Source organism: Accipiter gentilis, chromosome 6, assembly GCF_929443795.1.
Source record: "Accipiter gentilis chromosome 6, bAccGen1.1, whole genome shotgun sequence".
In the NCBI taxonomy this organism is placed as follows: domain Eukaryota; kingdom Metazoa; phylum Chordata; class Aves; order Accipitriformes; family Accipitridae; genus Astur; species Astur gentilis.
The window spans coordinates 2,471,018-2,488,581 of NC_064885.1; the positions used below are offsets into that span (position 1 = coordinate 2,471,018).

The 17,564-nt window shown below is 47.5% G+C and overlaps 1 protein-coding gene across 1 annotated transcript in view; it reads right to left on the reverse strand.

Annotated features, from left to right (window-relative positions):
* Positions 1-1,431: 1,431 nt before the first annotated feature.
* AATF (apoptosis antagonizing transcription factor) overlaps positions 1,432-17,564 on the reverse strand; it is a 56,956-nt gene continuing 40,823 nt past the window's right edge. Inside the window, exon 12 of the mRNA XM_049802409.1 lies at positions 1,432-2,672. Coding sequence (XP_049658366.1) covers positions 2,609-2,672 — 64 coding nt within the window. The 3' untranslated portion in view covers positions 1,432-2,608. The remainder of the gene's footprint in view (positions 2,673-17,564) is intronic.

The following is a 17,564-nucleotide window of genomic DNA, read 5'->3' on the forward strand; positions in this document are numbered from 1 at the left end:
CGATGGCTTCGTGGAGCCGGCAGCTCCTCCTGGCACAGCCAGTGCTGAGGCACCGGGCCCGCGGCTGCCTAAAGAACAGGCAAAAATCCAGGTAGTCCTCCTGGGTGCACTGGTCGGAGGAGCTGGGTTTAACATTATCACACTTTTTTCCTCCCTGCTTTAAAAAAAACCAACCCCAAACCTCACAACGCCTCCCAGGGTAGCACTCTGCTTCCTTGCCCAAAGGAAATATTTCCATAACTGGTTAACATGCCCCTCACATTAGACTGCACAGGGCTGTCCCCAGGCTACTTTATGTCAGGGAATAGAATTCAGCTAAAACTGCATGCCTACCTACACAGGTGTGCTTTTTTACCTGCTTTTAAACCCAGGATTTCACACACCACCCACTGCTCAAGCCAAGTCTCTGCAGCTGAGCTGGTTCTCCCTTGCTGGGGTGGACCCTTTGCTCCAAACAATATTGAAGGTACTGGGAAGCTACTTACTGGAAGCAGGTGACTAGAAGGGAGACTTAAATCTGTAATGATGAGGTGCAAAAATGATTAATTAATATCAGCTCTGCAGGCAGCTCCAGGGACACAGTGAAGTGCAACAATGCAGCTACAGAGAAAGTCTTCTAAGGGAAAAAAAGGTTAAAAATGTGTTGCAATACATCCCCTTTCAAGCAGAGGCGGGACTGGGGAGCAGCACTGCAGGAGCAGAAGGGAAGGGGTAATCGCTGCGAGGAGACACAAGATGGGATCAGCTGCTCCTGCACACTGGGCCTCGTCTGCTGGGGAAGCATGGGTCGTGGAGTGGGCTTCCCTCCCTCCATACGGATCTGTTACATACTTAAAAACTGAATATATTTCTATTTAAGCTTAATAAGAAAAAATAATTACAAAAGTAAAATTTAGTTGCCCACTGGAAACCTGGTAAGCTCTAACTTATGCAGGGAAAAAAAAAAAAACCCAAAAGCCCTTGTCTTACTAAAAAGTTTGGAAATGGGGCTTTTCAGTCAGTGAATAAAAAATGTGAACACTATTGCAAGCCTTTGCATTTTTGTGATGAGTGCTGGGTCTCATCAGCACAACACCCACTGCCCGGTCGCTGCCGAGCGGCTGTAGCAGCCGCCCTGTGCCGGTAGCTCTGCGGTGATGGGCCCACGGCACCGTATGGATGCTCAGAGACACAATGTCCCTCCAGAAACTTCCCCATGTCACGACTCCAGCTGCACAAAGTTTCCAGCCCCAGTCCCGCAGTGCTCCTGCCTCTCCGTCTTTAAAACTCCTGGCATATTTTGGCTGTTCGTTGCTCGCTCCGCTGCTGCTCGTGCAGCTCCGGCTCTGGGCAAAGTGACGCCGAGGATGCCGGTTAAATAACGCTGTGCTGGTGGGGCCAAGAGAGGCCGTGGCTGCTGGTGCCTTTTCTGCACTGATCAAACTTCGCCAGTCAGTTTACAAAGCATTTTAATTAGAGCGCACAAAACATAAAACAAAAGACAGTGCAGTTCATGTGGTCACAAGCAATGGCCATCTTACACGCATCTATATGTACATATTATTTACGCAAGATAACCTCCATTTCAGATTGGTCACAGCAGGCTAACAAATTCCCCTTATTGGGATTTAATTTCTGGCTTCTGACCTTTGGATATAAAAACCCCACAAAACCCCTCAAGTGAGTCATCTCCTCTGGCCAGTTTTACATTCGTGCTGGCATCCTTCAATAGCGTGTCATGGTGATGGTGAAGACAGGACGGCTCAGAGTCATGATCAGCAGAAATAATTAAGCGTACAGGATCAATGCTGGACTGAAAAATTCACCAATATGTTCTAATTGCAGAAATAGCCCCAGACGTACCCCCCGTGTTGTGCTCATCGCCAGTCAGCAAATGCCCCTGTGTGCAGCGAGCGCTCATTCAGAAACGGGAATGGGAACTGGGAGCTTGGCTGTCTGCAAGGGAGAGCACCTTTTCTCTGTTTTAAGGCCATGTTAATTATGTAAATGACATTTAAATCCTCTTGACTCGGTGAAAAATAAAAAGTCACACATTCCAGATACGCAGCCAACGACCAGAACAGCACGCTTAAACACTCCCCCCTCCCCCCCAGTCCCCCAAATAAAAATCTCGAAGGATTTAATACAGACGTGGGTGACCTGATTGCAGGGGGGGGCTGGTGGTCCCTGCTGGTCTGAATTGCATGTCCCTCCCCCCCCAGGCAGAACACTGTGCCCGTGCTGAGCAGATATTGCAAAATCAAGGTCAGGAATTTAAAGAGAATAGTTGTTAAAAATGGATTGTCTTTGGGAGGAAGCAGAGTTCATTTTAAAGCTAGAGAGGAGGGTGTTCAGCCAGGCTAAATGTCTCAACACCCCCCCCCCCCCGCCTCTTTCTGAGCCTGTGTGATTTTAGCAGTAACCGTATTTGATGTTCCTTCAGTGAGGTTTTTGGGAACAAACCAGCAGCTGGAGAGACCTTGCTCTGGGTGCTCCAGGGCAGCTGTAAGTGACCACACGAGCGCAGGGAGCGGAACCCCCACGCGCTGGCCAGGCCGGGGGGTGCGCGGTGCGGAGCCTGCCGGCACGGTCAATCTGGCACAGTCGATCCTGGCACGAAGGGCTGATGCTAATTCTGCGCCGGTTCTTCGGGACTTGTTAGTTTTCCAAACAGGGAACGATAAAGCTCCGTCCTGGCGAAAAGAGGAAGGCGGGGAAAGTTACTTTTCAAGGTCAAAATGGAAGCAAGAGGCTGCCAGCAAAACCATCCACTCCTGATAATGAAAGGCCTTGTATAATTAAAAATGCATTCAACAATCTTTATTAATAAATAGAGGCAAAGGGGAGAACTTGCATAAGACCAATCACACGCAGTACAGAAGTATGTAAATATTTCAGCGTGGCTGGATACCGTATCTCTAGAGAATGATGTTTTCTATAAGTTTGCCCTTTACAGACAGGCTCTTCAAGTAAGAAAACAAGATTGAATATTTTAATAGGATGTACGAGACCACAGAGCCATAAGGAGGATTCAATCAGACAGTCTACGTGGGACTATAATTTAGTTTTCATACATTTTCTTGGACTTGACGGTACTTGACAAACAATGAAAATGACCCAGCAACAAGATTCCAATTAATATCACATATGCAGCAATTCTGATAACAGAGGCAAGTTGCCCCTTCAAAAAAAAAAAGAAGTGTTATTTATCTTTAATTTTAGAAACAAAGTAACCTGCGAAGAGAGATGGGGGAAAGGAGAGAGCAGTTTTATAAATCATGCCTTTCTGGAAATCAAGAAAAAAGCATCGGGAGAGCCTTATTTTCTACATATATACGTGCTTTCTAAAGCAACAGCCTGTTGTAAGAGGGCGGCACACACAGAGTGAAGTGCTGGTTACACGGAGGACGGGATTTTTTCCTTCACAGCATGCTAACAACGACCAGGGTTATTAGAGCAATAGCCGAACGACCCCATTGCTGCGGGCCAGCGTCTCGATGGTTCGTCAGGGCCAGCGCCTGGGAAAGCAGCTGCTGCAGAAGCTGGGCCAGGAAAACTGCCAGGACAGGCAGAGAAAAGACTTCTCCACCGCTCAAGAATGAGTAAAACACAGCCTCAAAGGATGAAATTCAGCCCTGACAGAGATGACACTGTGATTTTGGCTGCCTCCTCAATTAAGACCACAACAGGGCCCACTCTCGCTAGGGACTGCTTTGATGCCTTGCTCCTTCACAGATCAATAAAAGATGGCAACTGGTTTGCAAACTGTCTGCTTCTTGCAGGCACTTCCACTGGAGAAAGTTACCTGTCAGCCTTGTGAAAGAAGGAACTTCCAAGTTTTGAACGGTGATGGCAGAAAACCGCCAGCCATTAATCCCAGAAAGACAAGGAACGAAGTATCCGTTCCAGCAGTGCAGGAGGATGGATGGACGTGCATGGACCACTGAGACAAGAAACCATTCTAATTCACAGGGCCACATCTCTTTTAAATTAATTTTCATTTAGAAGCTAATTAACCAATCAGTAGCTCTATCCTCAGAAAATGAGTCTTTGGTGAGGGATGTGTCTCCTTACCTAACAAAATGGTTGGCACCGTGTTCTCTGCACAAAGCTCAGCTGGGACTATGAAACCACAACTGGAGTATCTGCTTTAAATCAGGAGCGCGCACACAGGTTTTGGCAAGTTTCACACAAATGCAAAATCAAAACACTTCTAGAAAACGGAACTGATACATAAAGAGCTGAAAACTTTGACACTTGAAAGAAAAAAAATGGAGGAGGGAGAGGAATGCGTCACCCAAGCCTACAACATTTCCCATCTTTCTTGACTGTTAACTGATAAACGTAACTCGTTTTTGCCGTTTCAACTGAGAAATCAGCTGGCAAGCGGCACTACTGCCAACAAGGACATTGCGACTTTAAGGCTCCGTCAAGTGATCGGAAGGAAAATGCAGAGCGATGCTATTTAGTCCTCCCACAATCACGGCCCTCCAGCCTCGCTTTGCCGGCTCGGCGCAGACCCCGTCATTACACTGAGCAAACATTTCCACTTGTGCTGCAATCTCGATGAAATTCCTGGGCAGCGCGCGGCGGCTCCTGTCCGCAGCAGGGTTCACATGTCGGGAGCAGAGGGGGAAAAGCTGAAACTGGTGTTTTGATAGAAGATCATTTCACACTCAGGTGGGCAAAGCTGACAAACACTCGCGGCTTGCTCCTGTCAGCGGAGGCTGAGCGGCTTGGGTGCTTTCAGTGAAACATCACCGATTTCATTCTTTCTCCCCTCTCTCCGGTATATGCCTCGTTTTAAAAAGGGTGACTTAATTGCATTGAGGAAAACAATCTAAGGAAGATAAATGACAATACCAAATGCACCCACTTCACCGGTTTCCAGCCCGCAGGTGCCGTAGTGGGAGCCACACGAGGCCTCGGCAAGCTGACGGCGGCAGGCTCCCGGCTGTTCATTCCTGTGCCAGAGGAAAGCATCTCTGCAAAGAAGAACCCCCCCCCCAGCAGCCAGCAGGGTCTCGCAGCTCCTCTTCTCGGGACTGTTTCCATTTTCCCTTCTACCGTAGGGATGCTGCTGTTGCCTCGGCTCAGGGCTCGAAGCCTCTAGTGTGTGCCATTCCCGCAGTTTTGTTTGTTTTAATGCACGTGCTGGGCACAGGCAGCACAGCCACTAACCCAGACAAGTTTGATTCTCAGCTATTAAATAACACCCCGCTCTCGCACGTGGACTCGCTCCCATCCCTTCGTGCTTTGCTAAGGAACAACACGGTCTCCACACGATTGCAGCGCTCTGGGTGCTCTCCCACAGATTTTGTACAGCCGACCTCCACGCTATTTCAGCTCTCGGTCCTCATCCATCTCGTGGCTCTGCGGGCACGGCTGTTGCTTGGCAGGATCCGCTGCTCCTGCTGCGGATGGCTCCGGTGCCCTCCACCGACGTTAAGTGCCCAGTGTGGGGATATTCTTTGTCCTGGCTATAAACCCCACACTCTCCTCTGGCTGCTGAGTCGCTCGGGCAACACAAAAGGCTGGGCTGAAGAAATCCCGTTTCGGAGCCTGTGGAAGTGCTGCCAGGGGCACGAATCCATTCCCAGGCAGACCCCGTTCAGCCTGAGCACCGCACACACTCGCAGCAAACTGCCTGCGGGTCTTCTCCTGCTCCTCGCCCACACCCTGGTGCCAGCCAGCAACAGAAACTGTTTTTATTTTGTCCACGAGCCCCACTCACAGGTAACAGCCTTCAAACCTGCCGAAACCGCTGGCTGCTTGCCAAAAGCAAAATTCAAAGGGGTCTTGCTCCCAAATATCACCTCCGCCGCACAGAGGGGGTCCCGCCTGCAGTTCCTCTACATATGCCCTTCTCCTCTTATACATGCGTTCATGTTTTTTACAGTCCTCAGTAACGTAGGGAAGTTCAAATACAACGTGCACGTTCTGGGGAACCCCACAGAAACTAGCCAAAGACAGCAAGAGTTTCTGTGTTTGCGCTGGGAAAAGCCAAAAGTAATGTTGTTTTGCAGCCTGCCTTGGCCTTTCCCACTGGTGGAGAACCAGTCTCCACAGGCTTTTGTCTTCATTTTTGTTTTTTGATAGTCTTCTGATAGGTACAAGAGTTCAGGGATCAATGCTGAATTTGCTCCAATCCTACGGATTTTAAATAAACAGTCATTTTTCAAACAAGCAGGGCCCAGGGAGACTTCAAGCAAGAATTTGTCTTTGCCAGCAGAGAACTGTTGCCAGCACCGACAGACTCTGACGTTCGCGCCCCAGGTTTCGCGGGTGCAAAGAGGGGTTGCACCCGCAGCTGCAGGCAGGCAGGACCTGCAGCGCCAAGCCCAGCACCCCTGTGGCACCCATCCTGCCGGGCACGACACTGGCAACCTCTGCTGAAGTAAAAATTCAAGTGGAGCGGTTTGGATAATAACGCAGCACGGGTAGACAGCCTGGCAGAGAGTGACAGGAGAAGGAGGGAAATCGGGTAACCCCACCACCCCCAAAACAGAACAAATATTTCACCCTGCAAAAAAACCCCAATCGTAACCCAACCTCATTTTTTCCTCTTCTCATCATCTAGGCTACCTTTATTCTACAGCATCTCCCCTCAGCAGGATTTAACCATGCAGAGAGTAAAACTCATCAATCCTCCAGGTTTAACCTTGTCTCTGTTTCAATTCACCAGGGTAAGTGTGGATTTTAATACTTTCAGCCCCCTTAAGGCTACGCATAATGAACTTGGATTTTGGTTAAAAAATATAAAATTTCTCTCCTCCACCCACATATATTAAACATCAGACTTGAGCCACTGAGTTGAAACAACCCACCCCACTGCGAGTCCGCTACCTCCAGATGAAGGAAAGGTGACTTTAGCACAAAGAGGTACTGGTCTTAGCAATGTGCTGAGGAATAACCTATGCGAGTAATTAACAGTACTTACACCTCAGGTAGAGAGTGTGGAAGAAGCAGGTCGATACAGGGGTCTTCCTTGAATTAAAATTTAACTTACCCTTTATTGCAACCTACAAAAGCAAGTAATGAGCACTAACATTTTTATTTCTTTTAAACTGTCATTTAGGCTGTAGAGGGGATAATTACCTATTTCCACTGTACTAAGGTTTTATCACCCTTAGTGAGGCATTTTCTAATTTAATATTTTTACTATATTATCATAAAACCTGTTTCTGGAAAAAATGATCACGAACCACACAGCCATTTGCCATAAAACATGTGTGTGTAAGTACCTTGGCTTAATTATTTATGCATTTCTTCTGAGCTGACTCCAAAGGCAGAGGACGGCACAGGTGCTCGATGCACCGGGAGCCCTGTGCCCGGGCACTCACCCCTTCCCAGCTCCAGGGCCCGCTCCACAGGCACCTGCAAAGTTTGTACAGCCCTCTCCTTCAACGCACCGGCAGTCTGAGACTAAAGGTGTACGCGAGGGAGGCGTTTTATTCCGCTCCCCGTGCCCCCGCGCCGTTAGAAGAATCTTGTTTTCGCTGCAATTTGCAACCGGGCTGTGGCTCCGCGGGTTTCGTGGGAAGGGCGAGGAAGGGATGCCCCTGCGCTGCTCGCCACGCCGCGGACCCAGGGGAGGGCATTCCCCTCGTAACCCCCAAGCCAGCGGCTCGACTGTCTTCCCATTCACGGCTTAACGCTTGCGCAGCCCTTGGCACGGTCACGGCAACGCTCCCGGCTGCGGGGAGCCCCTGTCACGACGCTGCGACGGGGAGCTTTGCAGACAAAGGAGCTGGCTGCGCGCAGAAGAGGTGCCAAGGCCCAGCTCAACCCGAGCCCCGTGTACAGATCCCGCTCCACGGCGCTGCAGAAACGCTGACCACCTCCCCGCCGTGCAAACTGGCGATTTCACCTCTACGCCAGTGTTTTGAAAAAAGAAAATTAAAATAAAAAGAACAGCTACTTCAGACAGTGAGCTTTGGGTGCTAACTGACCAGCGGACTTCACCACCCTCCAAATCCCAGGTATTGCTACTACAGCCAAAATCCTTGCAACAGAGGGCAAGGAAACGCACAGACAGAGGGCAGGAGTGCCCTGGGTCAATATTAATAGCAATAGCTATTTGATAAATATATGAATCGTCAAAATATAAATCGTAAAAACTGTTAACAGTTCCCCAAAAATCTGCTTTGCCCATCTGCAGTAGCACTATTCCACCAAATATGCAAAGGGGAAAACAACTACATACCTGCTCATGGGAGGGGGGAACAGCTAAGCCTGCACTATTTCGTGTAATTATAGTCATGCTACTTCTTTTTTTAAATATAGTTCTCTGAACCAGTAGAAGAGCAGTATTAAGAGGGAAATTTGAGTTTCTGGTGGGGCTTTGTCAGAGTGTTATTAATATAGCAATACTGCATGAATCACTGCTGTGCTGTTCTAGTAAAAATACCTTCCAACAAATTTCTCTACCTTTTACCACGTACCTTTTACTTCTTCTCTTCTTCCAGGCCAAAAAAAAAAAATATAAAAAAAATAAATATAATTTAGACTATGCCACAAGCACTACTGCAATAACTCTAGCTACCCCATTCCTACTGGCATCCTCCATTGGGAACAATGAATTTTTAATTCACAAAAACTGGCAAAAGATAGAACATGAACACCCATGAAGAAAGGGAGGCTGAAAAAAACGCGTCTCCTGATGAAAACTGAAGCTGGCTGTGGAACAGATGGCGGATCATTTTCTTGGAAAACTTTCTGTCTGTATCCTAAGAAATCTTTTGTCGAGGGGTATGAAACTCAGACTACTAGGTGCCCAGCAAGCAGAGCAGGTACCCAGGAAGATAAAACAAGCCAAAGCCCTTTATTTCTCAATTTCTAGTCAAAGGCCTTACCCTAAATCAGCACGTGGGGTGTGGGATTTGGCTCTATATTCACACACCTTCCAACTTGCATTCCCCACTCCGGTACTGCCGCAGCGACAAACCCGCGCTACGGTTGATGACGTGGAGCAAAACAAGCAGCGTCAATCGTCAAAGCAGAATTAAAATACCCATGTCTTTTAAAGCGAGGGGCCTGAAATGCAGAGCAGAGCGCTGCTGGGTGTCCGGCGTGCGGTGCGGTGCTGTGCTGTGCAGTTCGGTTCGGTGCTGTGCGGTGCGGTTCGGTTCGGTGCTGTGCGGTGCGGTTCGGTGCGGTGCTGTGCGGTGCTGGCCGGGAAGGCAGGCCCACGAGATGGCAGTCTCTCACTCGCTTCCCCGCCATGGCCCAAAACCGGAGCGCGCAACTCCGGCTATAAATTACACAGCCAGACGGCTCTCATCACCGTGGCCCGGCGCTTGAAGGAGATTCAGAAAGGTCTGCTGCAATTCCCTCTCGCTCAGGCAGGTCAGGATTGGGTCCTTCAAGTCTGTGCAAATGCTTTTAGCCCCACGGCTTTAAATTATGAAAGGTGACATGTGACCTCTGGTTTGTCTCATGAGACCAGGCACAAGATTTATAAATATTTCAGAAAGCTGGTTCTTGCCCTAAACAAAGGGACTCTGCACATTTTGAGGCTGGCTCTGGGGATGGGGTGGGGAGCAGGAGGACAGCAGAGACGGAATGGCTGCTGCTCAAGGTACCGTCCCCCAAACTTACCCAGACCGGGGGTTCAGACCTGCCACCTCTGTCACCAATTCTGAACATTTCCCCCTTACACCAGCACACAGCCACCTGCCTATTGACCTGCCTTGTGCTCAGGACAGCATTAAGGGGAGCAGAGATGCAACCTCTCTCATCCTGATTTTGGTCCCAATAGCAGTCACGTTTTCATATGAGTTTTTACAGCACAAAGCATAAAAGATGTGGACAAGTGGCTGGAGAAGGAGCAAAACACAGGGACATGCAGAAACCTCCAGCTTGCTCCACTGGCATGCTTTCCAGCAGCTTTAATTTCCCCATGAAATTCACAAAATGTTGCCTTCTCAGTCTCTGTTTTTAAATGGGTATTTGAGCAGAGCAGCCACTGTAATGCTGCATGTGAAGTGCCCTGTGCAGACGTGCACACAGGCGCACGGAGGGGACCATTCTTTGTGTACCTTAACATCCCATATTCCTAGGATGATTTCCCTCTTTCACAGCTTGCCTGTTTTATAACAGATTTGATGCAGGAGAAGACAAATTGTCTCACAAAGGAAGGACGACAAATCATCTTGCAGCTCTTAACAGGTTATTTTTTTTCCCTTTAAAAAGGAAATTTCCATAACAGAGGCGTCTGTCTTCTTACTAGGGATGTCAAACATCAAATGTTGGGACACGATGATTTCAGCCCATTGGCACTAACCGGGGTCACGTACACCACTTCACTACTGCCAGCTTCAAAACATACAAAAACTCCTTGCTTAAATACCAGCCCTTCTAACAACTATGGTTAAAAGTGATATGGGATACTTAACTGCATCTACATGAGCTGACTTCTAAGGCTAAGTCAAAGGTTAGGGGATAAAATCCACCAAAAAACCCGATACACAAAGGGCAGAATGATACCGAAGCCACGGTGCCTCGGGACCAACAATCAAGCCAAGCAGATTTAGTTTCACAGGACAACACGTGGGGGTTTTTTTGGTTCCCAGTACAGCTCAGATCTCCCCCTCCCTGAGCACCAGGTTCCCGAGCGAGCCAGCTCAGGGTGTGCAGCAGGGTGCACATCACCGCCCCAAGAGAGTCCCTACATCTCCCCCGAGAGACCAGAGAGGGTCCCTGCCATACCAGGGGGCTCTTTCAGAAGCCAGAAAGCCCAGGTAGGCAGCTTGCCCTCCCACTCCTAGGCTCATGCCAGAAACACCAGTTTTCCCTAAAATGTCACAGCACTGCACACTCTGAGAGACTGCCCTCCATGTTAGTGCTACTCCCTTTGTTTCCCAAAACAAAGCCAATACAAAGTAGAATGACCTTTCTTCCGGGCTGTGTTTATAAAAAATTAGAATAATTTTTCTCACACCAACAAACACGGTCACCTGAGGTTTGTGCCGTGCAGCACAGAAGCCGCTGGTTCAGTTGTTCCAGAAAGAAGGGCTTTGCTTCCTTTCAGGGACTTCTGTCGTGGTGAACGTACTGGATTGACAATCACAGAGCCCAAATTCCTCTATTAATCTAGTCTCATGGTGTTTTAATACCCAAAGTACAAAGTGAGCTAAAAGTTAAAGGCTGGTATCTCACCAACCTTTTTTTTTATTTTTAAATACTAAACTCTTATGTCATATAAGTAAATTAATCTTTTAATACCAGGATTTCCTACTACGTACCCCCCTCTGCTTGCAGGAAGACACACTGTGACAAAGCAACTGCACTAAGTCCAAGAGTGAGAATGCTGATTGGGAAAATACACAACATCCTGGTTGAATCCAAGGGAAATGCTCTAATCCAAACCTCACTGGCAGCTGGATAATCTGTGTCTTAATTCAGATTCCCAGCAGGCACTGGTCTGCTTGTGCAAGAACAAGAGTGGGCTGGATGCTCTTCTACCAAGCATGACCTGAGGCCAACGGGACTGTGGAGTCACGGACTTAATTTCTTGCACTTGGCCGTGGGATTTCAGGCAGTGACCCCTGCCCTGAGACCAGTTCTGCTGCCTTGCAAGTCTGCGCTTTCAAAGTCAAACACAAAACGTACCACCACAGGCATGGGGAGACTATCTATATGTATATACAGGCATACATGGTAAAGCACAGTGTGTTGGAACTTGACCATATGCTAAAAAAAAATATATACGTGAGAAAATGCACCATGATGAGCCCTGCAACGCATGGGCAGTACACAGGAGCTGGAAGAAAGGAGCCACAACACAGACACGCAGCCCTAGCTTGAACCCCCGCTTTGCCCGGGGTTCCTACAGACCAGGGACATGACAATAAAGGAACGTCCACCCCAGGCAAACAGGTTATCTGGCTAAACTAACACCATCAGCTGGTGGGGTACGATCAGTACCACCGAAGGCAGGGACCAGTTCACTAACTGGTGACAATCACAATGTTGAGAGGTCTGAGAAGCGCAGGGGAAATGTCCCCAGGTCCTGGAAAGGCTTTTGTCCCTCACGTTGCGGTGGAACTGCATGGTTTGACACAGTCCTGTTATGGCCATCTTCTTCCCTCTAATCTGGCTCATAATGGATACAAAGTCCTCCTCTGTGATGAAGAACCATTTGCTGACGTAAAAAACAACCCACCTAAAAGCCGATATAGTCTCCCCCACCTTCACCCAGTTATAAATCCCCATTCTGAATTTCAGCTTCCACTTGAGAACACGTCTCTTTTGTCCTGCCTGACTTTACCGCAGAAAAGCCTCCTTTTGCCTCCCATTTCTGCACTGGGTGCCATCTTTAATGATGATGTATGGGTGTCCTTTTCTTCAGCGATGCTGTGGGGAGGGGGTCAAACATGTGACACCGCCAGCATGTGTATCAACAGCAAATTATAAACCGTGTCAATCCAAGTTAATGCAAAGCTGTAATCCTCTTTAACAAGAGATCAAATCAGTGCCATGAGTTATGTTCATTCTGTAATCTGATAAGAAATAGAGTGAGCCTCTAATAAAAGAGTAATGAGAGCCCTTAATGATGCTGTTAAAAGGTAGCGCCAGTTAAAATATTGCTGTTGTTCCAGCTGATTAGATCACTGTTGCATATTTGCACAATCTTGTTTTACCTGTCAGAATAACCTGAGTCGTCTTGGGAGATAAAGGTGTTTGGACCAAACATCTGTGTCCTTAAAGAACTTGCAGTCTCCTGCAAGTTACTGTCCTCCAGAGGTGAAATAATCGTGTTCATCAAACTTAGCAGTAATTTGATATTATACCTTTTTTCTAAGTGCCTGTGTCTAGTTTCTGTTCCACACACAGGCGTACAGTGCAGAGACCTGAAGATCTATATATCAAAGCTGACAGAGAGATATAACAAAACCGAAGTCCACACGCAGCTCTTCCCAGGTACACAGACTTTACCTGACCTTGCCACAACTAGGCTGTTTATAGGATCCACTCCTACAGATACGGCAACTCTGCACGTACTGAAAATACGCTCACTTGTCTATGGACCTGCAGGCCTTCAGTGGGAATCTTTAGCCTCAGTTTGTCCATAAAGAAATACATCTACCTAGCACAGGAGCTTTCTGCGCATCTCCTAAAACCAGGAGGCTGTTCAGAGCTAGGCCAGCTGAAGGTGACCGCGCAGAAGATCTGGGGTCAACTACAGCTCTAGCCCAGACCTGCTGCGCGGCACCTTTGGCAAGTCACTGAGGCTCTTGACTCATGGATTTCTGGACCCAAATGCCTTTGGAGATACAGGCTATCATTTCTCCGTGCCTCATTTCTCAAAGAGTAAACCAGAGAAGACTGGCATCTTCCCAGCTCTGTTGCACGTGGTGGTACTGAAGGATGATTATGTTCAAGATTACACTATGTTGGATTCTGGAGCAATGGGATCGGCAAAGTACCCTAGGTCATGAAGATGGGAAAAGCTTATTTCAAGGGAAGTCCAAGAAGTGGCACCCACATGATGCCACCCTCAAACGCAGGTGAAATCACAACCAGAAAGAGATCAACCCTGTTCTAATCCTGGGAAATTCCTGCCCAAGACAGCTACCCTCTCCTCTGGACAACCATCACAGCGCACTCACGTTCAAGCTTTCGCCTTCAGGTTCCTCGTCTTAGGGCAGGCCCATTTACATAGCAATGACCTTGGACCGATTAGAAAAGCCTTGGCCCAAGAGTACAATAAATGTATTTAAGTCTATAAACACATACCCCAAGATAACCATAAAAATCACTTTCCAGTGTATGTTTTAAAATACTACCAAAGAGGGGTTAAAACAGAGGAGGGCTCGAGGCCACCAGTGTCCCACACATTACAACATAATATATGTGAGCACAAGGTTAAACAGCCATGCCCATGCGTAGGGTGCATGAAAAACTGGCAAGTGGAAGATTAATTGCCTGCACGAATGCTATTATTCCAACCAGCAGCAAGAATAAGAAAGAAAGTGGCAGTGATGTTGACAAAGGCAGTTATTATACTTGTACGTTTCTTTGCTCAAATTCAGGCATAAAACAATTGTGGAGTGACTGTTCATCCCTTTCTCTGTGTAGCGCTCAGGCTGCTTCTCCTCACACGAATTGGCTCTTTGTTTCCCCAGCCAGTGGCAGCGGCAAGTGATAAACCTGACATGCCACATTCCCAGAAGTCCTGGGCATCCCACAGCCATGACAACACCACACAGGGACCTTCAGGTGAGTGCTAGCAGTGCCTTGCTCTATTTTAAGGTCTCTCTGCACAGCCAGAGTAGTGTAAAATGGCTTAAACGTACAGGAGAATCAGGCCCCAAATGCATTTCTAGGCTGCATTAGCTAATTAAATATACAGAAAACAGCAAGGTATTACAGTGATACGCAAACTTTTGCCTTCAGAAGCACTTAGAGCAAGCAAAGCAAGACAACAGTCATGGACAACTCCCCTCTGTTAAATGGCTTGTGCAGTTCATCACGGGGAGTGAGGACTTTGCACAGCCAAGGAAGAACCAGAACTACACCACTATACGCACCCCTCGGACGCTATGCCATCCCCCCAGGCTTCTGCCCATCCAAATCTGCACATACATATTTATTTACTGGCATTTTCCAGGTATCTACCTGCCGCTGTAGGCACTGGTAGAAAGTAAGGGGAAAGTTCTGCCAGCTCTGTTTCTACAACCCTTTTTTATATACAGCTCACTGACACTTTAAAATTTCTCACACTACAACACAGAGCGCCCCGTTGTTCAGATGTGTATTTATTTTGGGGTCGTGCCTTCTAAGTGCCTGACCAGAAAAAAAAAAAAGGCTCTGAGCATGATCACATCACTGTGAAGTGTATACTTGCATTTTCAGTCTAGTAATTCACACTTGCAAACAATAAAATTACCTTCTGTCACAATGGAGAGCTGTTATCATTACTGCTTCCCTCTCATGCGTACAGGCCTGGCCCTTTCTTTTTAATTCACCTGCAGTTTAAAGCAGATGCTGAATTCTTCTTGCCTTCTCTGGTACGGCTGTGTGCTGCTAGAGAGGTATTATGGCCCATGGCAAGTGCAGAGGCATTTTAAACATGGATGTGAAATGAACCCTAGAGAGTGGCTATGATTTTCAAAAAAATGACTGATAGCAGCAGGTATCTTAATTTTGGGAGAGTTGAACCAAAACACCTAAAGAGGCCTAATCTTCAGACACTGGCCACTCCAGTATTGTGAATGTGTTGTATGTCTGGATGCAAACACAAATGGTGTAAAGTTGGGAGGAAAGGAAGGAAGCAAAGCTAAGTAACACCCAGGTTTTCAGTGCGCAAAGCAAGAACGCCCACCCAAGTGTGCCAGGGCCGCTGCAAACGGGAAGCAAGAATCTGTTCCTAAAGCCCACGTTGAACAGGAGAAGAAATAATGGGCTTAGATGACAGCAGAGGGAAATTCAAGCTCAACGTTAGGACTAAACAATGCCAAAGCACATCCCGTGGGGAGGAAGCTGCAGAGAAACTGCTTAAGGAAGACTGTAATGCCTGCAGTAGGCAAAGGTAAGGTATATTCTTTGTGTTACAGGTAACCGGCAGGCATTTTGGCAAACAGTGAGGAAAGCTTAGGCTTCTACTTGTGTGTCTGTCTCTTGTCTGAAACAAAAGCTTTCCTACGCATGTTAAAAAATGAAATACTACTACTACTACTATTACTAAACCGGTTTTTTACAGGCACTTCTTGACAGCAGGCCGCCATTGCACAGAAGGGGAATCAGAGTCGCAGAAACTCGGAGCGACTTGCTCAAGGTCATCCACAAAGCCATTGGCAGAACTAGGAACAGAACCGGCCCAGCCTGGTTCCAGCATTGCCCCATCCACGTCCAGGGCTTGCTCGAAAGCCTCATCTTGGCAGAACGGAATACAGCTGCCCACACGATACGCCCCTCGGGCACACTTGCTGGTGCACGAGCACATCAACCCACAGTCTCACTCTAGACGGCTAAACCAACATCAGGAGATAAGCGACTAAAATGCCATTAACAGAAAGTATGGCGGGCCTCCAAAGTGACTAATAAACTTAATGTAAGAAATAAGTTCCCGCAGTCAGACAATAAGCAGCAGCAGCTGCTGCCACACTGCTGCCACCAAAGAATCAGTAAAACATGCAAGCGATGTAATAACCCGCTCAATGTGGAGAAAACCCCCAGGAGACATTTTCAGTAAACCAAATGTCAAACACTCTGTCCCTACCACAATGATAACTATGTCGACACAGCGTAACGTAGATAGCATCCTATTAGCTGTAATAGCTTCTGAGGGTCAGCCAGACCCCGTGCAGTTTGTGGTGGACTCAAGGTGCCTCCTGAGAAGCGAGGGGAATAAGGGTTATGAAGATGGCAGCCAGACGAAGTGTAGCTGAGGCCCAAGAAGGCCATTGTGCAGAACGACTCCACCGTCCCAGCTGTTTCAATGCACTCCACGTTTGGATCGACTTGCTGGAGGATTTTGGCTTACAGAATGCATTTTCTAGGCAACTTTTGGAACACGAGTGAGTGCGGTGGACTGCGAAGGAGGAAGCAATGTCACCTCGGGGGACGGCAAACATAGTATGGTAACTCCTAGATTATTAGGATCGGTCTCACTTTCTTTTTTTTCCACCTTCCTCCCGCCCACGCACAGCCCGTGCAAGCTAAGCCTGCCTTCATTCTGAGGACAGAGCAGGGGTCTGTATGCCTGCCTAACCTGTAGGACAGTGCAGTAGGTAGTATACGCAAAAAATGACAGACACTCTAACCTCATTTGAAATTCTCAAAGCATAAGTAGTAACCAGTCAACTGGACATAATACTAAGAGAAATATTAGAGTCATGCATATTATTAATGAATATGGTATGAATTGGTTCTTCCTATACACACATATGCCACCTGCTAATTACCCCCAGACAAAAAATGGGGGGAACGAGCAGCACATCCTAGAACCATTTCTACAGGATGGTATGACTCCACTAAGGAAGGTCTCTATCCTGCCCCATGTTTTATTTGGGGCTATCCAAAACAGCAAAGACACCAATTCCATACAGGTAAGGAGGTCCTTGCCAGCTGGGAAGCACTGATAGCTGCTCACTCAGGCCCTACATAACAGAAAAGAAAAAAAAAAATGCACCCCATTTTCCAAACAGACAAAAGTATCTGTGTCTAATCTCACAGTGCCCAAGCCACTTCTGTCCCTCTCTTCCTATGATCCAGGTTAAGGGGGTGGCAGAACTGACCACCCCTTATATGGCTGGAGGCATAGCTTTCACCCTACACATCCAACACATTTATTTCTGTGGTGAGAGGATCTAGACAATATTCAGAAATCAGAGCAGTTTTCTCACTTGAAGAAAAAGAAAAAAAGAAAGAGTAAAGAACGTAGGAGAAAGATGCATGATGAAACAGCACAGGTCTTATTATGGACACAAAACATCTTAGTGCCAGCTTACTGGAGAGCTCTCATCCAGAAGCCTGTGCAATATCCCAAAAGGCAACAGTCTAAGAACAGCAGGTATTTGGTTTCCATTTTGCAAACAGAAAAATGACATCTCTCTCTCACAAAGCACAAACATGTTCTA